The sequence below is a fragment of the Aulostomus chinensis genome, chromosome 11 (genome assembly GCF_037954235.1).
Source record: "Aulostomus chinensis isolate RoL2024-O1b breed Wild chromosome 11, RoL_Achi_v1.0, whole genome shotgun sequence".
Taxonomy (NCBI): Eukaryota; Metazoa; Chordata; class Actinopteri; order Syngnathiformes; family Aulostomidae; genus Aulostomus; species Aulostomus chinensis.
In genome coordinates, this window is record NC_141330.1 from 24,283,825 (window position 1) to 24,309,143 (window position 25,319).

Below are 25,319 nucleotides of genomic sequence, written 5' to 3' on the forward strand. Positions count from 1 at the left end.
ACACATACCTGTTGTTGTTGCCTGCTGCTCCCTCTGTGAGGCTGATATAGAAGCCATGTGCAGAAGATTGGGTCCACGTTGACAGCTATGCCCTGGACAGAGGCCAGCAGAACTGCACCTGGGCAACAGAAACACACAGGAAAATTAAAAAAAAAAAAAATCCAATACTGTTAATTCTGCAGACAGCAAAAATCAGAAAATGATACATTGTACCTCTTGTTGATTACAAATCAAAATTTTGAGTAGAAAACACAGCGGAGTTGGTCTGACAGTGTGAATAACTTGAGCGAGCAATTCAGCTGATATAGTAATGCATGGAATGGAATTTGTACAGAACCACAAATGCAAAACTGTTTCAGGTCACAGAAAATCAATGCGGACTAAAGCAACAAGAGAAGGTGATTTATACAAATCTTGTTGGATTCTTCTTCTCTGGTTCTTCCACTGTATGGTAAATAACCTGTCTGTAGGTATAAAGCTGCAAGCTGGAGAGCAGAAAGAAGTACAGTTTGTTTCAATTGCACCGTTCAAAGGGGTATCACACTAATCCAAGAATAACATTTTCTTTTGATAAATTTCTATGAAACTTGAGATTTTTTCTGGGTTTTGGTTTACTCTTAAAAAATAATCTTTACCAACAATAAGCGCGCCCTGAGGTAATGCATTAGGATCCTATCAATAATGATTCCCATACCGGGAGGATTAGTGCAGGGTCTCTGGCGTGCCGTGGAATGTCCCAGCATGACGACAGGAGGATGTTTCAGCTCTAGCAGGACTTTCAACAGTTTAATGGAGCTTTGGACAAGACCCTGATCTGCTGTTTCAGGCCCTGAGGCAAAGTGTGTGTGTGTGTGTGTGTGTGTGTGTGTGTGTGTGTATGTGTGTGTGTGTGTGTGTGTGTGTGTGCGTGTGTGTGCGTGAGTGCGTAAATGAGAGTGTTTTACCTCTGGCAAAGCCCTCTTACTTGTTGTCTTTCACATATTTTGGATAAAGAGTGCATAAACAAAGCAAGACTACAAACTTTGCTTTGACAAACTATTAAACTGTTAGTGTACCACCTCTCCAGTTTGGCAGGACTTACTTGCTTATTTATTTCCTGTGAACAAGGCAAATAAAACTGCTCCAATTTGCTCTACTTTTACTACATTTAGTGATTTGAAATGTGTGTGTGAGTGTGTGTGTGTGTGTGTGTGTGTGTAATCATTTACCAGGTGCATGTTAACCCTCAGGCACAGATCACTACTTTTACAAAATGCTTTCGAGGAAAAGGAAAATTTTTGTCATTTGGTTTAGTCAAATCAACAGCTTTCTCTATTGCATCACTCATCTCTCTGCTTAAGTTTTCTTTCTGTCACCTCCATCATTTTTTCTCATCAATATTTCCCTACACCGCCACATTTGGCCCATCTCCAAATCTTTTCTATAACCCTCCCTTCCTTTCGCTCATCTACTGTTGCTTAGTTCTTCACTTACGCCCTCACTTGTATTATGACTAACACACGGTTCCCTCTCCCTCCAGGTCTCTTTGTTAATGACCATCTTGCCCTCCTTTATCCTGTTCTTTAATAGTCGCCTTTCTGAAATCATTCCTTCACCCTTCCCCTTCATCCCACATCCACCTCTGCCCCTCCTCCTGGTGAGGAATTGTAACCTCAGCCCTGTGGCTTGAACTCCTACACCACAGTGTGGCTGCTTAATAGGCTTTGGCTGCAGCTGTACTGCTGGGGCCCAACTTCAAGTAGTTTCATCACAGCCCAGAGTATGAGTACTATCGGACCAAAAAGCTGGGAATGAACCAAGTACAAAGATGTATTTAATAAACTGACCCTCAATCGCGGTCAATGGGACACACGTAGCCCCACGAAGCACATTCACTAGAAAAGAATAATTTCGCAGGAAATTACGAAACATAGTTGATTGATTATTGCAATCACACTTATCTTTGTTCTTAATGTTACATTAATTTTCTGTTTCTTCACAGGCTATTAGTGTAACTACCAACATGGCCCAAACACTAAACTACGAAACATGAGTAAGATATTTGAACTACCACTATTGTGATCAAGTATTATATATTCTTTCATTTAGGACATTAATCCTCTAAATTGAAGGGTCTTTCATGAGTTTATCACATGACCAAGTAGCGTGTGAATACATTTTTTTGGAGATCACAAAACATCTCTGTGGTTTGGTCAAAAACACATAATACTACGCCAAACAAGTGGGTCACGTGACCTTGTTATGATTTAACCTTGCAGTACCAGCTACCTCACAAGGTAAACCCTCAACAGCTTTTTTAATTCTCATCTTAGGGTCTTGTCCTTATTGTACACATCCACGATTATCTAGAGGTCTTTGGGAGTGCTTTTGTGCTGCATAAAAAAATTTGTATGAAACTTTCCGTAATTCTAAGGGGAGGTGAAAGAAAACATGTTTATTGCACCAAATAATGTCTCTTGAGTCAGCTGGGTCGTTTGAGTCAGAATATTACGAGTTGGAGAAGTGAGGAAATTTGAGAGTATGGCATTTACAAAATTGAGATTCAGCTCTCTATAAAGCACATAACTCAACCATGGCCAACGTAAAAAAAACCAAACAAACACAAAACAACAAAATGTTTTCTGCTATGTTAAATTGATTTGACCCAAAATTGAATTGGGTCTTTCTTAGCCCAACCTAATCTATATCATATCAATAATGAATAATTCTGTGTAATTCTGCTAACAGCCAGCCAAGCTTACCAGTAGAAATGGGCGAAAACACAACTGCCTCTGCAGAGGAAAACCAGAAGCAACAAAATTTAAAAAAAACCAAAACAAAAAAAACCAAAACAAAGAACATTACACTTAGGTTTGCATCAAAGAAGAACTGTTTCCTCATCGGATCTGGCATATCAAGTATATGAAATCTTAATACATTGTTTAATTAAAGGACAAACTATTCTGGCTTTACTGGGAATGTATCAGTAGTGGTTTCAATCAATATCATGCCAGCAGCTGTCATATTATTGTGGCTCTCATGTCTTTTTAGCGCTTGCCCGTGACAGCTATGACCATATAGATACATTGTAACACCACTCAAAGTTCTGTGCGCAATGAGCAAACACTCCCTCTGTTAGTTTGACAGTGACATAGAAACTAAACCGTATGTTTACCTGGCTTTGATGTTTTGAAGACCAAGGCTTTAGTATTACACTGTGTTTTCCCGTTTCATCGTGTTGACATTACTGCTGGAGAGTGACACCTCCTTTGAAGAGTGTAGCATCATGAAACAGCCTGACGTGCTTAGAGGGCGACCTCGGCAGGAGGCTAACTGTTGTTTTTCTCTACTCTAACAGGGTGGCATATGTGTAATTACAGAAAGTGATGACAGTGATAACAGAGGTGTTTTTCTTACTTCCTAAATTATTCTTTAAGAAAACACCAGGAGAGTGATCAGTGGCCTAGACTTTGAAAATACACAAACGCACATGTACATGTAGGTGTGTGAAGACACACTTACCTTGACTCACCCACAGTGGACCTATTAATGTCAAAGGTGTTTTTTTTACTCCAGTGGCTTAAGACCAGTAGAGTTAAAAGAGAACTGAGGGCTGCTGGTGTTGTTTTACGGCTGTCTGACATCAGGCCACTCACAGCCTGAGGCTACATAAGCATTAGGCCACACGAAGTGAAGGCATCTAAACTTTAATGGCGTTCTAGGGTCCTCTGTTCTTTTTTTCTGGGTCAGCAGCCATACTAACATGTATGCCCCACACCTTTTGGACTTCATTTTGCCAGTTAACCATCAGATTTATGTATCAGTATCTTTATGGCAAAATCTGCTTTTATTCAGGCACTGCAAGCATGAAATTCAATAAACTGGGAGCGGCTCGGTCAGTGAATTGTGGAGACCACAGTGCTGATTGGGGTTATAGAGGGCACAACCTCCAAACTAAAGGGCCATGACCCAACTATCAGAGTTACAGACAGGGAAAGAAAAGGTGGAGGCTCTCACCATCTGCCCCCTGGTAGGCAGAGGGGGAGGATTTGTGTTTTAGCCAGCTAATAGCCCCCTCAGAATCGCTTCATTGTTGGACAGAAGGCAGCGCTGAGACCCTGCGTCCAGCTTCTCCAACAGAAAATAAATAAATATAGCCCAGCTCACGTCAGCCAGATGACTTCTGACAGGTTTAGTTAATTTTGAAGCCAAGTAGCAAAACAAAACATTACGCCAGCGTGCGGGGCCTATGCTGCCTTTAATTGCTTTTCCGATGAGCTCATGACTTGAAGGTGTCCTGGAGTGAGCCATGCAGGCCAACAGGTGTTCTACTGGTGTGTGTGTCTGTAACTACAAGTGTGTGTGTGTGTCTGTGTGTTTGTGTGTGAATGAGAGAGGGAGAGAGAGAGAGAGAAAGAAAGAGAGCGAGAAAGAGAGAGAGACCCGGCTGTTGACACCACTGAAAAGGGACTCTGTGTGTGGGTGCAAGAAACAGTGTCTATTACCTTTACAGTATATGTATCTACAGGCATCTTTGTCAAAATACAGAAGAGTTATTATTAATATCCAACGGATGAACCACACTAGGGCTGTCATGTTTTACTTATGTTTTAAGTTTTATAAAATTATCAGACCATTAAGATGTAATTCCTTGGTTATCCAACAGAGGGCGCATTAAAATGAATATCAGCTTGACCGTACAGAATGCACTTTGAACGATTAGTGAACTAAGCCAATGTTGTAACATTGTTTTGTCAAGCTACTGGAGGGCAAGAGTGACCAGAGTAATCCTGTGCAAACAACCATGGCAAAAAACATCCGTAAAGCACCGTGTAGGTTTTTCAGATTCTTCGTGATCAGTCGTAACATTATTCCTCAACAACAAATCTGGAGGGTCACATGCTGACATTAGCTAACCATCCCACTGAGGTACAATATGTGTCTGAATGCATTTGCATGTATCCAAGTGCATTGTGGGTCCTTCAAACTTCATTTGAACTTGACTTATCCAAAAAGCAACAGCCATAAGCCACACATTATCTTGGTCTCTAACACACACAGACACACACAACACTCTTTACACACAATCACTGCATGGCTGTTCCCCTGCAGTGCTGCAACCTGGGGGTATTGCCCCCGCAGGAGCCAAGGGGCTCAGGAAGGACACAGGAAGGTTTGACTGGAAACAGACTCTGGCATAAGGAAAGCCTGCTCTCACTCTTGGCCCATACAGCTCTCCTCATTGGGAGCTTGTATATATTGCATGTGTGTCAGTGAATGTGTGTGCGGTTTTAAGAAAAAAGTAAGCATATATGTATAAGTCTGCGCATGTCTTTCAAGATAGCCCAGGTGCTGTAGCCTGCAGCTCAAAGGATAGAGCCACTTCATCAAGGTTAACTATGGTTGTGCATACAGTAAGAGAGTGTGAATGATTTAGCCAGTGAAAGGAAGGAGGGGAGAGTGTGAGAGCCCAAGTGAAACAGAAGCAAATGGAAAGATTTGACGGACAAACAGATAGATGAATGACACTTAACTACCGGTCCTCACATCCTCCTTGAAGGCCATACTACTGGTCTGTTTGACATGAGCCTAGGTGCTGGGTCTGAGTTAGCAGTGATTTGTTCCTGTCAAATAGACTGAATAATAGTAACGACAGATTAAATTTAAAAAAACTTGCATTCTCACCTTAAAGTTGTTTAAAATGTGCATAAATAGTAGAAGTACAATTAAAAGCAGCTGTATTCCACTCCTCTTTTCTGGAAGAGGACATTCAACTCAAAGAATCTCATCTCAGGGTTTTCCCAGAGATGATGATTTTAACCATTAAGTTTCAGGGGGCAGTCCTAGTCTGAGCAGACAGCATGACGAAATCATAGATTTTCATGTTTCACATAACTGAAATTCAGAATGACGATCTGAACTGAACTGCTATTTGAAAAAACAAATGAAAGACCAAGTGCAAATGAAACAATCATAAGCATTCCTTTTGAGAACATAATTTGAAAACAGATCGCTGCTATATATACAGTATATAAACAGTATATATATATACACACACACACACACATATATACACATACATTTACATATACGTATACATTTAGAGATATATACGTGTGTATACACACATATATACACACACACATACATACATACATATATATATACATATATATATATATGAGGGGCAGGGATTTAAGATCTAAACTTGTAAATATCTGTATAATTTCTGGGATGATAACAGTATATCTCCACATATATAAAATATCCTATGAACCTGATGTGAAGGGAAGATGAGAATAAAGCCCATTGCAGCTTCAGGAAAGTCAAATGTTGACAAATAACTGAGTAGACACATTCTTTACATGACCATAGGAAATTGGACTTTGGTCCATCCACAGTATAAACTGTAGACCCATAGAGAGGCCAGATGAGGGGTTTGGAGGAGCAGGACTGCAGCTTTGTCAAGCTCCAGATGTTGATAAGAGGCTCCATTTCCACATGTGTCCCTTTACATTTGACTCCTCATCTTCATGAATACACGTCAACTCTCCTGGTGTTGAAAAGACAACCAGACACTCCACAACTGTTGCCTTAACCCCCAATGAAACACAAGCAGTCCTGATTTAGAGTATCTCAGTTGTTATCTCTCTTTCTATCTTCTCGCTCCTACATAATTTGTCTGATATGCCCGCAAAAAATACTTTTTCTGTCCCCCTCATTTCAAATCACACCAAAGGAAAATGTTTCAAGTCACGACCATATATGCCCTGGCTCTTGTCAGCAAGATAGCTAGCCCTCTTAATGAGAGACAACACAGGCTTGGTCTTGATTGCATTAATGTATCATTACCATATCCATCATGGTCACAGAGTGCACAGTATGAACTCTAAATGAGCCCCACTGTAATGTAGAGGAAAAAGAAGATGAAACTCCTGAACTCATTAAAATAAACAGACTTCTGCTTCTGCTGCTGAATTCCCACAGACAGTTTGAATTTTATATAATTACCTTAAAAATGTCTTATCACTGCTATCATTCAGCTGGTCCACTGGCTGTCACCGTCATGCGTGTGTGTGTGTGTGTGTGTGTGTGCGCGTGCGCATGCAAACATAGAAGTAGTTAAGCAGTGTTATCTCAGTCATTAGCTGGGACATCCTCCAAATATCTTGACTAAAAATTTAAAAAATATCCAAGTTGAATTCACAGTACAAAATTATATGTGTCTGTGAAACAACAGTGATGTCAATCCTCTAAAGACACAATACGGATTAAATACGTTACATTCAATTGCAGGAAAAAGCATAACTTTGAGTATGATAAATAAATATTCTTATGTGACAAAATAAAAACAAAAAGGAGCAGTTTAATGATAGGCTCAAAGTCAGTCTCTGTGTCTGATATTTTGAGACTACCGCCATGGCTGCATCTTCCTCTACTTTTGCATAATAATATCACAACAGCTTTGCGTCTCACACAGGAGCCTGGGCCATGGCACTCACTGAGTGCACGATGGACAGTCATCACACAATGTCAATTGTTAACTTAATGACTGAATGTAGGTCAAGAGTAACAGAGAGCGCACAATCAAAGTAACCTAACCTGTCCAAGATAGACACAGAAACTGCCTGCAGTGGTCCTTAAATTAAGCTTTACTGTGTGTCTGATGTTTCGTGTTTTGTTTATTTTTTGTTCAGTGTAAGGGTCATGTGTTGTTTCAATAAATATCCCTATGAGAGAAAGTAGGTCTCTTGTACTGTTTTATCCCCTTGTGGACAGTAAAATAATCAAGGATGAACCCTTCATGATGGCTCAAATAAATTTGACAGTCTGCAAAAGTAGATATTCAAGTACCGTACATTAAAACAAATGACTTTTTTTTTTTTATTGCAATAGTATTTCTTACTTGAGGCAACAACTATCCGTGAACATGTTGAGAAACTACTTGGTCAAATACATTTATTAACAGATTCTGTGTCTAAATATAGAATCTATAGGCAAAGGAGAAAATGTTGAAACCACCTTAACTGTTCATGCAGAGTGCAAAAGAGACTTAACGCATTGGCCGAAATGCAAGTACAGAAAATTTGCGATAGTCTGATGATTTGACAAAGTTGCTGTGGTGGTTTTAAAATGTTAACTGAGTGTAAACTAGATTTTTGAAACAATCCACTCCTATTCAGTATCTTTCAAATCCATGCAAATGTCGAATTTTGCCATACGGACTATAATAAATGAGTAACACAAGACACGGGTGTCTTGGACTGAATATGTGTTGTCTCCACCAGTAACCCTGAAAGACTGACCTTTGTTCCCAGAGGCAAGGTCATCATACCTTGGCGATAAGTTCCAGGATTGAATATACTATGCTGTAGCTCCATTTGGCTGCATAGGGAAGACTAGTCATCATTGCTATGAGATGTATTACCTTTGATGTTAAATCTAATATGCACAAATCTAAGGGAACACAGAGCACAAAGCCCACTATGACATGCAAGTGAGCAGGAAACACTGGGGTGGAGTACTTTGGCACGTCCATCTGCACAGATTTGGTCTCTGTGATAGCATCACAATGGTAAAGTGGGCAGGCATGAAACTCCACAAATTTATCATAGAAATTAAATGAAGTGGAGATGGAAAATGGGTGTGGTCCGAGAAAGGGGGCTGTAAGTAGAAGAGTCGGAAGCAGGGAAAGGGCCTTACATGAGTAAGTACTGAGTATTCATGCGATAATGCAGTCAAGACTACTGAGTGCTCATGGATCTAATGGCAACATGTTGACTGGTGTTGCAGTTGATGTTGATCCCATCCCATCCCATCCCATGATGGTGCATTTTTTTTCCGGCCTCCAAGCCCATCTGCCTCATACTTTGTCTTCAGCTCCCTTCACATCCCAAAGCTTTCTATAGAGCATGTGGGACAAGCAAGAGCAGGACCTGTCTTCAATTACCTTGAAAAGTCATTCCACCTCTTTGTAGATATTCTGTTCCCTCTGTCTTCAAGCTTGGCCTTTTGTCAGTTCAGACATTGTAATGACCTCAGTGACAGATCAAAGTCCTCTGCCTGAGATGAGGGGTCGGTCAGGAAGCTGGGAATGCTGCACTGACAAATCTGATGTTTGCATGGCAATACGCAGTGGACCTGCTTCTTTGGTCTGTGTGCAGTATTTGTGTGTCTACTGATCTGGCTGTCATCCAGCCAACTGCTCTGAGTATCTCTGGAAGCCAATTTGTCAGTTTGACCCATGGGTAAAATCAGCTTGATTTTTAACTCCGTTTCAATTCTGGCAAGAGGATAGATGACAAGCAGTCATTGATAAGGCAGGTTTGCACTGTATTCATTCGAAATTAATTAGAGGGTAATTACAGCATTTGAATTTCTTAATTGGTTGTCCATTTAATAACTGCTCATTTCAGCAGAGTTCTTATATATATATATATATATATTTATATATATATATATTTATATATATATATATATTTATATATATATATATATATATATATATATATATATATATATATATATATATATATATATATATATATATATATCTAACATTGTGTTGTTGCTGCTCTCAGAAAACAAGGAACAAACATAACAATCCTAACACTGAAGGACATACTCTTGTAAAGACCTGCACAATCAAAAACTTTCAGTTGAGTCTTAGCATTTGAATTAAGAGAAGGATAGTTTGTGAAATTGTATTCATTATTCAAGTACATGATTTTGGTCTTTCAATGGGGACCATAGTAACATGGTCAAAGTTTCTGTTAAAATGATGAAGTACTAATTTATTAGATACACCTGGGTAACACCAGGTGTTCCAAGTACTTTGTCAAACTTGAAAATGGATGGACAAAATATTGGAACCCTTTACAGTTCCCAAATTACAGCATCCAAAATAATTATTCACCCAACACCCAAGAGCATTCAACAAAACATGAACATGATGAATCCTCATTAAGTCAGGATTTATTGTACATCTGTTGTATTAGGAATGCACACTAATATACACAAGTAAGTGAGATATTACTATGCAGGTCACTTCCAACTACTTGTGTTGTACTTAAAGTGACAGAAAATAGGCCTGATGTGGTAGATGGCACATGTGTTACATACTTAAACTCAATAACTATCATTACGCCAGCCTACCCTATTCTCATGCAACATGATATTATACTTGCTCTCCAAACCAACAGCCAAGTAATACATATTTGAGTTCGATGTGTAGAGAGTAACATGGGGAGAATGGGGAGATATTGATAGGAAATAGCCAACTTCTTTTGACCCTCCCACTCTTTTTCAGCTTCATTCTTTATTGGTCCCTCTCAGTGGCTGGTCCTATCCACCTCATCCTCTTCTTGCTTGCCACAGTAGATTGAAGATTACTCTTCCTAAAGACATAGCCTTAAGTGGTTGCACATTTGAACCATTTAGCAATTTGGTATAATGGTTTCAGGATGAGCTGTTTTAGCTGCAATGCAGGGACGAAAGGATAGAAGGATAGTAGGCGTGTACAGTATGATGAAACACTGTCGCTGATTGGCTGAAGATCCTTAAACTGGAAGGGGGTCACTGTTGTGTCAGTGCTACAAGGGATGGTCTCAAACAGAAATATTATGATTAAAACTGAACAATTAGCAGTTAGTGGTAAATATTTCAACGCATTTCTGGAGGAAGAAAAGTTATGAATACTTAAAGTGTCCCAATGACCGATCCGTTATGTATGTGATAATCTAGACGTGTGCATGATATTCTTAAAACCTTTGCACAAACATTAAGGGTGTGTACGTGTGTGTGTGAGTGTGAGTGTGTGTTTGTGTGTGTGTGTGTGTGTGTGTGTCCTTAAGCTTCAGAGCACCTTCGGTTTGTTATTAGTCCCTGCTGAATGACGCCATGGTTTGAACACTCCTAACTGACAGTGAGTAAAGACTGTGTTTTTCTTCTTTTTAGAAGATGTCACTGCTGTCTGCAGACACCAATGGTAAAGAAGACGTGTTGATACATATCAGAGCTGCATTTGATACAGCCAGACACCACACAGAGGAAGACATGTACTTCTGCATGCACAAACAAAGAATGCTTTAGCCATCTGCAACACAGGACGTCCAAACTACTATCAGCTGCCGTACATTAACAAACCATGGCACAAAAACAGTGATGAGTCAGCTACTTAAAACACATTTGAAATGCTCCCTCCATTGGTTTATTGCAGACAAACAGGCCAGATAGGCAGAAGTGGGAGATGGGGGATATAAGGGACAATAGATATAAGGGAGGGGAGGGGACAAAGTAAGGAAATCATGAGACGTTGGTTAAAAGAAAGGAGAGAGGGAGTGAAGGCAGGAGAAATGTGTTATTGGGAGGAAGAACAGAAAGAGACAGGGAGGAAGGACAATTCTTTGAAGATAGAACTGCTGCAGCTGCCCACAAGGCCACATTTATCCTTCAATCACTACATAGAGGATGCAGTCACACTGAGAGTGATGATGAAACACCCCTGAACTTTCTTTTACTATCAAATATCGAATAAACACCTTGTGTTTGAAAGCAAACATACTCCAATGATAATGTTCAGACAACAACAAGCACTGACTACTGTGATTAGTACAGTTGTGTAGACTGTTGTTTAGACTGTTGTTCATCTCTGACACCAATGTCCTATTCTTTACACATGTAATGTGAGCAGCCATATATGGATAGAGCAGCAAAGGCTCGCCCTCCAACAATTCACGTCCATCCCTGTCACATGTCTGCCAGCAGATGAAGAAAGGGGAGATGACATATTCAACTGTGAAAGATGAGAAAAATTCACCCGGTGATCCAATCGCTGAGATCTTAAAATTGAATGAAAATGTAGTCTGAAATATCACTAATGATCCAAGTTGTTGTCACACCGCGGTGAGGTGGTGGTTATTTGTCTTGTCACTTCCTGTCTTATTGTGAAATATTGACTCTCCTCTCGTTTCAGGTCACTTGCCCTTCCTCCTGTGCCAGTCTGATCGTCTGCCCCGCCTTGATTGTTTCCACCTGTGTCCCCTTACCTTGTTTTTAAATAGTCTTTGTCTCCCCTTGTCCACTGCCAGTGTGTTTCGTCCTCGTGCGTTCACCCCAGCCAGAGATTCAAAGCCCTGCCACAGCCTTGATCAAGTTACGCAGCCGTGCCTGTTGTTTTCTGTTTGCATCCCTCTGAGAGAGTTTTTGGTTGTAAGTTTTATACCTTAGTCCAGGTTTAGTAGTTTCGTTTCCAGCCCTTATTCTTTCCTCCACTTGGAGTGATTTTTTTTTTTGTTGGTTAACTTTCATAGTCCTAGGCCTCCAGTTTTCAGGAGTGCTTTTGAGTTTCCTTCATTCTGTCTTTTTTTCCTCCACAGTTGGAGTGATTTTCATTTATTGATAATATTTGATAGCTTTTGTGTTTTCCTCCTTGATTGGAGCGATTTTCATTTTGTATCTGTTTCATAGCTCTGAGTAAATTAGTTTAATTTTCAAAGCCCTTTGATTTCTCTGCTCGGAGCATCAGACAATAAAATCCCTTGCCGTGTGTCCTGTGTCTGAGCCTGGTCCTGTCAGTTGTTCTTCTTACAGTCTTTTACATCAGTTCATCATATCTAAATCCTTCTTTTTTTTGGACAGGAAAGTTACTAAGCAAGATGCACCTTTTAATACAATGCCTGCAATGTCTGCAAAGTTCTGACAGAACCAACAACAGCGACAGCAGGAAATCTTCATCACTGAACCACAATAAGCCATGTACCTAGCATTACCTAAACCTCTGCATGGAGGAACGGGGTGGAATGTACATCAAGACTCCATGGTTAAAATCAAACGGCACAATTATTCTTCAGCCCATGGACTGCAACAAAATTGCTTGTGATATCACACAGCCTCTCAACTCAGAATTATCAGTAACAAGTTCATGGCAAACCTCCACACATTCCCCCACTCCATCATATGCTCATTTTCAGCTAGACATTGGAACATATGCAAATGCAAACATTTCCCCAAACCTGAGCCGTCCAAAGAATCTGACACTTGCACTTAGGATATGAGGGCAACTTGTAGCAGATAAACGATCTTATTTTTCCCAAAAGCAAGCTGGCACACATTTAGAAAAAAAAAAAGTTGTCCCTGGCTTTAGGAGGGTGACAGATGTGTGAAAAACGTGTTAATGTCTGGTTCTTAAAGGCTAAAGACAGTGTATTTATTCAACTTGGGATAGATGATTGAGGATGAATATCCTACAATAGTTGTTTTTAGAAGCTTTATGAACATGGTGGTGGAACTTTTAATTTAGAGCCAAAGGTTGGTGGAAGCTAATAGTGTTGGGAAGCATTCCTTTCATCTGCAGGGCTTGTATATGCTGGAAGCAAAAGAGAGTGGTGCTTGGACTGCATGTGTTTACTGCCTGTTTATCTAAGTGGGCATGTGAGGCCTGGAGGGCCAAGGCAGGTCAAACCACACACAGTGAGAGGAGTCCAGGACCCCTGGAGGAGCACTCAAAGTGATGAGATTTTACAACTACTGCTTGGTCTATGACTACTGCTGCTGAGGCACAGACACATTTGTAGGCACAGGAACAGACACATGCACCCTGGACTCAGAGTGATGAGTTTATTACTACTGTGTTGAGACTAAGGGTCCCCAGGGCAGGAAGAGATGTTGGGGTTTTTGTGGACATTAAGGTTCCCAAGGCAAAGAAAATGGACAGCAGCTTTAAGAAGGCCAGGCATAGACACTGGATTATTTCAAAGCTGCTGCACAACATCATTAACAGAATTTCACTCTAATTATATGTTAGAATGTAGGACTCTTCATTAAATACTATTGCTGAAAAAATACATTATAAAATATTCAAAACATAGAGTAAAAATATTGTTTACTTAACACTTGTTTATTAAGTGTACTTGGGTTTTAATGAAATGTAATAAGTTAAAACTTAACAAGTACCATACCCATTTTTGGGTAGAAGCAGATATGTTCTCTTTGGAGATGGTGATATAATAATAGTATCAGCACAGAGGACCACTTTGTGCCTACCGAGAGACAGAGAGAGAGAGAAAGAGAGAGAGAGAGAGAGAGAGAGAGACAGACACACACACACACACACACACACACAGAGGGAGAGCACCAATGGCAACCAGCAAATCAAAGGCAAGCAGTGTGGTTTGTTTTCTCACAGTACAGGGGTTGAGTGAAAAAAATGGCTATATAAAATAAACCTTTAATTTAACTGAAATTGGAGGCAACAAGCGCTGCTGTAAGCAAAGGCTGTGAAGTGTGATTTCTTGCGGTTTGGGTTAATCCTGATTGAGGAGCCCCTGAGTTGAAATGTCAGCAATATGAGACTAAAACTAAAATAATTACACCCAAGGTTAATGAACACAACTGCCTGAGGCTTGGGAGCCTAGGAAGGAAAAGGAGGGACAGAGAAAAAGAAAGAGCAAGTACATAAAATTGATCCCAAAAGAGAACGTGAGTGCTGTTAAGAACAAAATGAAAGCTTGTCTAAGGCTCATGGTAGAATTATAAATATTAAGTGAGCAGTCAGGCATTCTAACAATGGTCCATCCATCTGGGCCTTTGTAATGTCCTGGGTGTCATTTCTCCTCAAGGATGGCTTGGCTTACACAATATCATCTTTTTGACTGCTCTCATGGACCCCCGCGCAACACACACACACACACACACACACACACACACACACACACACACACACACACACACACACACACACACACACACACACACACACACACACACACACACACACACACACACACACACACACACACACACACACACACACACACACACACACACACACGCACACAGACACACACATGCTTTCTATAGTAGAGCAGGGAGCTGCCTGTTACAATAACACAAGTAACCGTTTGTGGGAGTCACACTGTTTATGAGTCTGATTACAGACACTACTTCTAAAAGTACAACTGCTGGAATACATACAGTGTATATCTGTAAATTACATAGGATGAAAACTAAATTAAATCAAATGTTTCAGTAGAAAAGGAACATAAGTAAAAAACAGTTGCATTTAATAAAATCTATCTCAAAATGTGAGTTTAACATTTTTCTTTGTTTTTGAACAGATCTGTTGTTTTTCTCGTGAATCATTTCTGCTTTTGAAAATCTAATTTTTCATTCAACCGAATAAAAAGATGCTTATTCAAAAAAAAAATCTATCCTGTCCTATTTACTGATAACAATAGCAGGTCAGGTAGGTCTAGAAGGAAATGGGGTGAAAAGGGGGGAAGGAACCAAACCGCAACCGAGACTTGATGAGTTGTGGAGTAACGGGAAAGCTGAAAGCATTTTGTTGAGACAATGACAACGTTTGTGTCTGTATTTCTTTTTTACTTTAATCACCTGAAATCAGGATTAAACCATGGGCCATAAGTGGCCACAGAAGAGGAGACCGGGCTCATCTCATAACACAGCTTAAGAGTAGCAGCAACCAGGAGGGTCAGGAGAGGACTTGGGAGTTGTAGCTCAATTCCATTCACTGTCACGTGTTACTAGCTATAATTATCTATCATTTTTTATCAGTACACCTTGATGTAACAACAAATAATTGCACAATTGGTACTTATGCCACAATAGGCACAAGTAATGAACCCACCAAACTCCACAAGATATTTCAAAATATAAAATAAAAAAAAATATTTTGTGTGGCCCAGATTGCATATCCAATCAAATCTGTGTATCATGTGAGTGAGACTGTGTTTGTGAGCGTGCGCGTTTGCTTGTGTGTGTATGTGTGTGTGTGTGTGTGTGTGTGTGCATGTGTGTGAGTGATATCTTCCATCGGTATGTCTCACACTCAGTGCTGTTAAGCTAAATGTTCAGTGCACAGCTGGTGGAAGGGATGCGTCCAGGCAGAGAGCCCCACAGAAACAACAACAACCCACATCAAAGGAGTTCCATCGCTGGAACATGATTATCAACCTTCATTCTACGAGTCTACAAGTCCTCCCTCTGCCGAAGCATCACTCTGTTGTACGGGGAGGGAAGGAGAGGTTGATGAGCTAAATACAAGTTGACCACAGACGGATCCCTTACTCATCTTTTCCTTCAGATTTTTTTCATCTTTTGACCACTTCCTTTAATCTGTTTAATTTTGGTCTGTGGTCAGTGTCTAATGGTGTGTCAAAATACTGTTTTAAATTAAATGTTGTGGTCTTTCAGAGTTGTCCTTTCTACACATTATCTTATTTAGATTTCAGAAAAACACATTTAACACAGATACACCCAAAATTTTGCCATTAGCATTTAAATCGTTTTTTTCAATGAAAATGAGAATAATGCAAAAATTGGGATTCTTTTTATACTGCAAATCATAAGTCATCACACTGTAAGTCAAAAATAATTGCAATTAGGGTTTTGTTTTGTTTTTTCCACAATCATGCTGCTAGGGCTGGGCGATATGGCCTATTGTGGTAAAATTTGAACCACAGATGTTAGACGTATATATTGTAATATATATTTTTGTATGTAGATTTCAATTTAACAGTTTCTGAATGGGTACCATCTTAAAAAGGTTTTCTGGCAGGAAGTTTTCTTAACACGAAATAGTCAAGAATGTTAATTCCAGAAGATTTATTGTGCAAAACTTGAGTTATAGAAAAAATAAAGAAAACCTTTCAAGTAACTCCAAAGCAGTGAAAGTGAGAATGAAATGTAAAATTTAAAATGGAACATTAGTTTAGTGCAAAGCACTGCTTTGCCGATTTCCCTCACTTTTCTTAAATAACACAAAACATAATAATAGAAAAATTACAGAAAACTTTTCAAGTAACTTGAAACTTGGTATGTAGAGCCAACCTTTTCTTCCCACTTGTGCTCAAAGATTAACTTGGCATTTATGGAGTATATTATTTATTCTTTGGCTTTCCTCATATTCGACAACGTGCTTCGTCTGAAGGTGGTCGAACAGATTGCTTGTGTTACCTCTGTGCAATAACTGCCGCCCAGCATATTGTGCAGATAATGTTTTCTGCGAAGTATCCGACACTTTAAATCCAAACCATGTCCAACCTATTGACGTTGCGCCATTCTTTTGAATGATCTCCTCCTCCTCCACGCGCTCACTGCTCTCAACCATTTTGCAAAACAAATGTGCAATTCAATGACATCATAAACTTTTGCGGTAGGCTGGTATAATGAAAATCTCTACCGGCAAAATTTTTATTGCATACTGCTTATACCATTTGTACCGCCCACACCTTCATGCAGCCCTACAAGGACAATGACAATACATTCAACAACTCACATACAAATCCAGTTTAAGAACCATAACTCACAAAAAAATCAACATGAGGCGCAAACTGATGACATGTCCTGAATATATTCTGTGCCGGGCGGCCCAGTCATCCCAACCCCTTGCAACTGTAACATCAGTTATATTCAGGGGGGCCATAAACCAGTTTTTTTCACGTTCTTTTGAGGATATGTAACTAAAGCAGTACTTCATCCAAACGGATTCATATTTCCGAACTAAAGGCACAATATTAAGGCAGAAAATCTATGCAACTTAGTTTGGCACACTTAACAGGCACACATACTATAACAAACAAACATAAGAAGCCTTTCTCGAACCTCTGGGAAATCATTATCTGTGTGTGTTAAGATTCTTGTACCTTCAGTGCAAGTGATCGGGCTAATATAAACTTGGTGGTGATACACTTTTGGGAAGCCAGGCCTGGCCTGGGTGGAGCCACTTATCTCTTTCAGCTCCAGAGGAGCTGTGTAATAAAGACCAGACAACAGGCTACAATGAACTGATCTCTCATTCCAAGCCCAAGGGATGGTCAACATGGGTCCTCGGTGCATTACCTAACTTTAATGGATTGTGTTCAGCTCATGTTTTGGTTGCTGTGAGGTCAGGACCCTAAAACAATGTTGGATCACACAGGAGATAGTGTTGCAAAATAGTGAGCTCTGCTACGGAAAAGCATCCAAGACATGAACCGGACCCACATGATGTCACATACCTGGCTTAGTCTTCATGACAAGAAAAATGGGGAACACACATGCATGAACACATGGAAATACACACGTTACTTGTGTACTCATATGGACAATATGCACACACGTTCAAAACATATATTAAACAGTAAATGTTATTTATGAGTAGGAGTTGTACTTTGAATATTCCATGGTGATTATAAATCAAGGAAGTGCTACTGTCATGTATTTTCATGTCACTGATGGGCTTCAATCAGCAGTCATTTGAAACGGCACACAATTTCGATGCCAAAGTTCCCACATCTACCTCAGATCATACGCACAAGCAAAAACAATACCACACATGACATTGCAAACAGTAACAAATGCACACAAATCAAATTGCAGTGGAATAAAAGAGCGTAGTGCTGCTGTGGATAATGGGCCTGACGTCAGTCGGACCAATAAACCCAGCTCAGGTGTGGGTTTATTTTTCTTGGATGAATCAAACAAGTCATGAAATAAGAATCTCACTGACAGACACACAGCTAAACAATAAATCCCTACTCACACTTTCAGAAATGTTAAGTAGAATTGCTGTTCAAATAAACCCTGGCATCTCCTCAGGTGCACAGTCTATTGTGCCATCTGACACATCTTCTAGTCCCACCAAGTATGGGCCAGTGTAACACTGGAGCCCTAGAGTGAATGTCAGGGCTGTCAGGTGACCACCCTGCCCCTCTACAAGTGATGCATGATGGCTGATGGGGCTGAGAACATCTGGACAGAGCACAAGAGGTTCTCATTCATTCAGGATATAAAAAAAAGCTACTTAAAGACATGTTTAAATGTTTTACTCACTCACTGTTGAGTCATAACCAAAGTGATGACTTTATGTGCCTTAGGGTAAAATGAGCTAAACTTTTTCAAAAATGTTTCATTCCAGACTATTATAGCTGCATACACCCATTTATAACACAAAGTTTGGCTCGGCATGCCCGAGGGTGGAAGTACACTGTTTGTGTGTGGGTAAAAATTCCATATAGTCTAAATGATTAACATTTAAACACACAAGGTTGTGCACTAACTCAGACATGCAAAACAAGGCATTTAAAATATAATAAAATGTCATTATGGAAAAAAAGGGAATTTCAAAATTGCCTGGAAAATTAAAAGCTCTTTATTTAGGGTAGTTGCTTTTCACCTTGCCTGATAAAAGGTATGCCATATGACATGTTTTGGGTTGAAAAAAGGTAATGGAAAATACCACTATTCATTTTACTCTTATGAAGTTGGAATCTGTCCTTTGTCCTTACACAGTCCTTCATTATGAAAATCTTTATTGGTATGCTACACTGGCGCTAAATGGATTTAATAAAAAGTGACAACTTCAGCAACTTGTTCAAGCTATTATTGACCACTGACCTTTTCATATTTGGGATTAATTGATACTGAGAATGTCCTGGCGCTGACCTCTCACTGCTCCCTCAGCGTCACTGTCATCCCAGCCCACCATAAAGTTAAAGGAGTGTGGACATAGTCTGTGGAGCTTCTGGCTCACCCCACTATGACCTGCCTCATATGCTTTACTACATCTGATTACATCTCTTTCTGTCAACCTCAAAGGAGGATTCAGAGAAAGGCCACCTCCTTGAAGTTTGCAATACCTCAGAGAAATCTGCTGGGTTTGGGGTCCACCCAACATAATGCACTATTTACCTTGTTTTGTAGTGGACCAGGCCGAGGACCTACGTATCAACGTACTGCTCCAGGGGTGCCAGATGAGGTTGTTTGATAGTCTCAGTACGCTTTGGGAATTCAGATTTCTCGTCTGTTCAAGAGTACCATAGGACCCCCAGGGAGAATCCTGGGGGAAGCTAATAGGAGAGGGGGTGTCACTACAGTCTACAGTACAGGAGTGAGACTTGTACAGGAGGCGAGGCAATCGAAAAGTAGAAAAGATTTTTTATGAACATGTTGTGAAGGGTATAGATTCATTCCAATTTACAAAAAATAAAAACAATGAAAAAATGTAAAAACACAACAACATGGGATTATGAATTGATATAAAACAGAACTGTGATATCATTTGTTAGAGAAAAATGATAAACCGTATGAATGGTCAATGTCAGTAGGATGAGTATACTATACCTTTAATATCTACAGTACCACATTTATTCTGATGAGTTCCATGGATAAAAAGTAATTCACACATGCCAAAATACCCACCAGACATCCACGTCATGTCTTCTCCAAAGTTCATGAAATACTGCTGTAATTTTGAGAGGCTCACTTTGAACTCTGTTCTCTGATCTCAGGTTGTGATAATTCCATAATATTTATAGTTTCAGTGAAAACACTGCTTTGTAAATAAAATAATTCTGAAGACAAATTATCATGAAAAACCAGCCAAAGATCAACATAAGACCACACCTGATGAAAGGGATACATTAAAAAATATGACTGTGTGGCAACAGACACACAATTTATGGTAAAAGGAAAAAAAGGGAAACGCCAAACTAATTAAATTAAGTTACAACCAATGTTGTATTATTCGCATTTGTTCCATAAATTTGTTATTGAGTAAATTTATGGAGAAAAAGCCACGGTTCAAAAAACACAGCCTGATCTTATTTAATCTAATATTTCAGGATGTTTTTGGGGGAGGAACACCTAAATCAGAGTTCACAAAGTTACTATGTTGGAAAAAGATGCTGTGCTTCTACAATGGGTTGCAGAGTTGAGCCCTAAACTAAAAATTCAACAAGTGTATCCGAAGAAAAAAAAATCTAAAAACAAAGCACACATTTTTTGTCCTCCTAAATTTCAAAAGTTGAGATGTTCTATTTTTAAAAAAAAAAGCAGTTTCACTTAATACACAAATTTTCTCTTCCAATGTCACTTCTCAGGATATATATTCTACCAATATATCTAATATACAGAATATTATCAGAGTTTACACAATGTCTTCAGCTGTTTTGTCTTGTTGACCAAGTGCAGTTAAATGTTTGCAGAAATACAGTTCCATGGACAAAAGAATACAAGGGTAGATGGTAATGAGCCATGGGAAATTAATCAGGCACAATGGAAAACAAACAATATATCAGTACACATATTCACAGGCTTCCATGATTGAATTCAATCGAGGAACAAGTACAGTATAACCTAAAGCACAAGATGTCAAGTGTCAACAGCGAGAGAGCAATGAAAAAGAGATTTAAAAAACCTTAACTCTTTACAAACAAAAAAATGTAACATTGTCACGATTAATACATGACCAGTTCTCTCTATACATCTGCTTTTCTCTCTCCTTCTCTCCATTATCCGTATCCATCATTCTCTTTCTTTCTAGCATGTCAGAAACACAGACACATCTGTGCCCCCCCCCCCCCACCAACACCAGAGCAGCGGTTTATTTGAATAGAAAATTACCCTCCTAGTGTTTAACATATCTTCAATATTGTCATCACCAAATATTTATTTTGAGAGGGAAGGACCTCCGAATGGCCACATTCCTTCTGCTTCGCAGCATTTCCACAACTTTTGTTCAAACACTTGTACACACACACACATGCAGGCATCCAAGGTTAGATGTGTTTATCAAATTATTTTACACAACCGTTTTAAATATTCATGTGTTCCTGCCTGTACACGCCTGGATGAAAGTCAAGAAAGCTTGGAAAGATCATGACTATTTCTGGAAAAATCCAACATCAAGTTTGAGACCCTTTCCCCTCCTCTTGTATAAACTATTATCAAACTCCTTCCAGATTATGACACTGTGCCTTAATCATTTCCTCAAATGTAAAACGCTACTCTAAATCTTTATATGAAAGTGTCTCAGTGTTGGTGAAAGATTGTGTCAATCCACACACAATTATCACATTATTACATAGTTATTAACAGACCAGTTCTTTTCTTTCCTTTCAAAATAATCAAATAAAATGTGTTCATTTGAAAGATCTTTATAGCAGCCGATATCCAAATCACAACAATAAGATCTAGGAATCCTCAAGTCTCTCTTTATATCTGGTGTATAGGGTTCCACAGAACCTTGGAAACCATGTTACTGTCATTCACAATTGGACCAATGAAGTTATTGTTAAACAAATCACCACAGCTTACCAGCTTTACAGGGTTTCTTTAGGATAAGAACATCCCGAGATTATGTATTTACTGTGCCCAGGGGGGTGGTCTACCTAGATAGTAGGAGGGGAGGGTTCCACATTAGTTAAAGCAAACCACAAGAGGGCAGTGATGTAACAAGGACCTAGCAAAGGTCAGAGGCTCTTTCCTCAAAAAGTTAACAGAGGACAGAGAAAGGAAGGGAACAAGGAAGAGGGTTGATGATAATAATAATAAGGCTAAATCTGAGTGTTGAGAACAAAATAGTATCTAGTAAAGGAGACGAAAAAATATTTGATGAAATAAAGAGGGAGAGGAGAGAAAGGGATGTCTGAAATGAATTTGGGAGGGTGGAGGCATATATGCAAGTGTAAAGAGAGAAGGAAAGAACTTGATTAAGACTAACACCACTTAGAGTCCAACAAAACCAGTCTACTCAAATAAGTACATTTTAAGACTTATTGCCTAAGAGTCAGCTTATTGCCAGCTAATTGCCTGTAGGCTGTAAAAAGGATGTCTGAATTTAGTAATAAACAGAATCACCATTTCAAATCATGTGGAAAAACTCAAAATGTTACAAACCGTCATTGAGATAGGGTGCTACCACACACAGCTGTCTTTTGAACAGTGATAATGCCCTGAAATACAGAGAGACATAGAGAGAGAGAGAGAGAGAGAGAGAGAGAGAGAGAGAGAGAGAGAGAGAGCAAACGAGCGAGAGAGGTGTCCTTGTAAAACCACAAGTCCCAGAGGGAGGCGCCCTGGTTTTTCTGTAGTGACCCATTCCTTAAACAGGCCTGGAAATGGTACTACTAAATGTACTGCACAAGAAGGCTGTCCTATTGCCTTCCCTCCCACGAGTTTGTATGATCTCTCCAACAATCACAGTGCCAAAAAATTGGGTCGGGTTACTTAAAAGTGTATTAAAATATTGCACACTATTTTTCACAGCAATGATGAAATCCATCATAAAACACTCCTTTAAGCTGCAAGTCAGCATATACTTAAAGCTTTTGCAGTAACACAAGTATTATCAAAAAATGTAAACTTTATCACAATCCCTATGACTAAATACTAAACTAAACTAAACTAATGTGACCACAGAGACAAATTCAGAGCAGTACTGTAAATGTACTTTTTTGCTGTAAACATGACAATAAAGTTTAAATTAAGAAAAACTGACAGGGAGTTCTAGGATGTCAGGGTATATGACAGTTATCTGATGAAGGAATATTGCAGCATGCAGAAAGTGATGTTGACGCACAAGTGTGACAGATGATGATATTGGAAATACAGAAAGACCTGACCCTGAGACAGCTGTTAAGAGTAACAGAATTATCTAAAACCCTTCTAAGATGTAAAACTTGTTGTAGTTAAAGAAATTTTAATGTGAAAATCCCATTTTACAGTGTGCTTAACTTGCAAACATCCCCCTCAAATCTCAGTTTGTGTGTGTGCGCGTGTGTTTAGTTGTGAACCTCAAAGACTTGATGCCCGTTTGCCTTAATACTGAACTCCCTAATTGTTTCACATGCACCTTTGCCTTACTTTTTTTTGCCTGTTCATTTACATCAAAGTTACTCAAAGGCAAACCACAAAGATGACCAGTAGAAACACTTGTCCAGTAGTAACATACATTCGTCTGAAGCTGAGTATTAAACTAGTCCTTGGTAGCAGACCACAACCAAATCCAGCCAAATTTGGGACACATTAACTCCACTGAATGCTGTATTTTCCTGATAAAGCAGGGGTGCTTACAATTTCAGTCAAGAGCCAAATACACCATAAAATACAGTTTTCCATATTCTGAGCAAAAGCTGTTTAATTGGTGATAAATACTACAACAGTATCAAGAGGATAAAGCAGCCGGGGTGGTACTACTGCACCATGTCATTGTCTGAATGTCTGATAACCGTCTCCAACACCCTGCTGCTTTGTGCTGTTCTTTCCCTCCCCAGGCATGGGTGACCCCATGTTCACACCTCGGACAGCAGTAGGGGGGTTCAAACAATTCTGAAACACTCCACCACATCTCTGATACCCTGGTAGTGCTCCTTCGGGGTGCCCTGTGCCCAGACTATCATGCTACCTCCTACTGTGTGGAGACCAGCTGAGGAGTGCTGCTGGATGCCATAATAAGCCATCTTCCTTTAAAGTATGCCTACTAAGTTTAGATCCAAGAATTACACTGGATTTTACCAAGCAGAGGAGATCATTGCCTCACTTCAATTCTGAAACAAATGTTTAATATATGGGTTAGCCATCTAACCATGCGAGCTGCCCCCCTAGAACTACAGATATTCTGATTTGTTCAGTATGACTCTCAGTTGCATAGGGTGTGCCTGTCAAGCCTCCCTGTGGCCACAGAGGAAGCTCCTATGAAGGTTTCTGATAGCAGAGAAGGACTGGTTGCTGATAAGAGAGGTGTGAACAGCAGTATAAGCTTGTCACTGCAGGGGGCTACAATGACAGACCATCAGAGGTTAGAGGGTTACAAGGCTGGAGGGTTGGATGTCACTGGGCAGACCTACCTATCTTTCTTGGTAAAGGGTCTGTTAATGAAAGCCATAGCTTGCCATTTCTTTCAAAGTTAAGTATTCTGACTTAAGGTGGGTACTTAATGTGAAGTTGACTTGGTATTTTTTCTAAAGCAAATGACAAAGTAAAATTTGTATCAGTTGAATTCCGAAAGAAAGAGTTGGAGTTTTGTAAAATGTGACATATTTGAATAAAACATGTAGTAGAGAATCCCAGATCTGATTGTTTTTGCTGAGGCATGATCCTATAATAAGTAACTATATCTAGGTGGAGGGCTGGCTGGTGTTAAGGGATGGCTCAACAAGGTGAATTGTGGGTATGAGCCAGAGGATTTTTGAAAAAATGATCAAACCTATCTTAAACTCTTCTACATGCATGTGTGTGTCTAATCTTTTTAGTATCTTGTAATATACTTTGTTGGGTCGCAGTCCACAACATTCAAATATTTCTCTGACTGGAAGCAGAAATTCAGGCAACTCTACTGTTCTTAAGTCATAAATCAACTGTGTGACCTGGTGATAAGGCCCCTGTGCTTCCCTGTCTGCTTGGAATCACACCACTGCACACTCCCTCCTCTCTCCCAAGCCACGTCACACCCCTCTACATGTTGCAGAAAAGCACGATGATGTGACCTTTGACACATTAATCAAGAGCATTAAAGAGCCTCTTAAACAAAACTGATGGACTAGGCTGATTGGACTGACACG

General features: G+C 39.7%; 1 protein-coding gene across 5 annotated transcripts in view; it reads right to left on the reverse strand.

The window, feature by feature from the left end:
• The window catches only part of vps13b (vacuolar protein sorting 13 homolog B), a 327,627-nt gene that overhangs the window by 195,345 nt on the left and 106,963 nt on the right, over window positions 1-25,319 (reverse strand). For all 5 annotated transcript variants that reach the window (XM_086219125.1, XM_086219127.1, XM_086219123.1 and 2 more), the window contains one exon: window positions 9-118. In XM_086219125.1, the coding sequence (XP_086075251.1) occupies window positions 9-118 (110 nt within the window). The remainder of the gene's footprint in view (window positions 1-8; window positions 119-25,319) is intronic.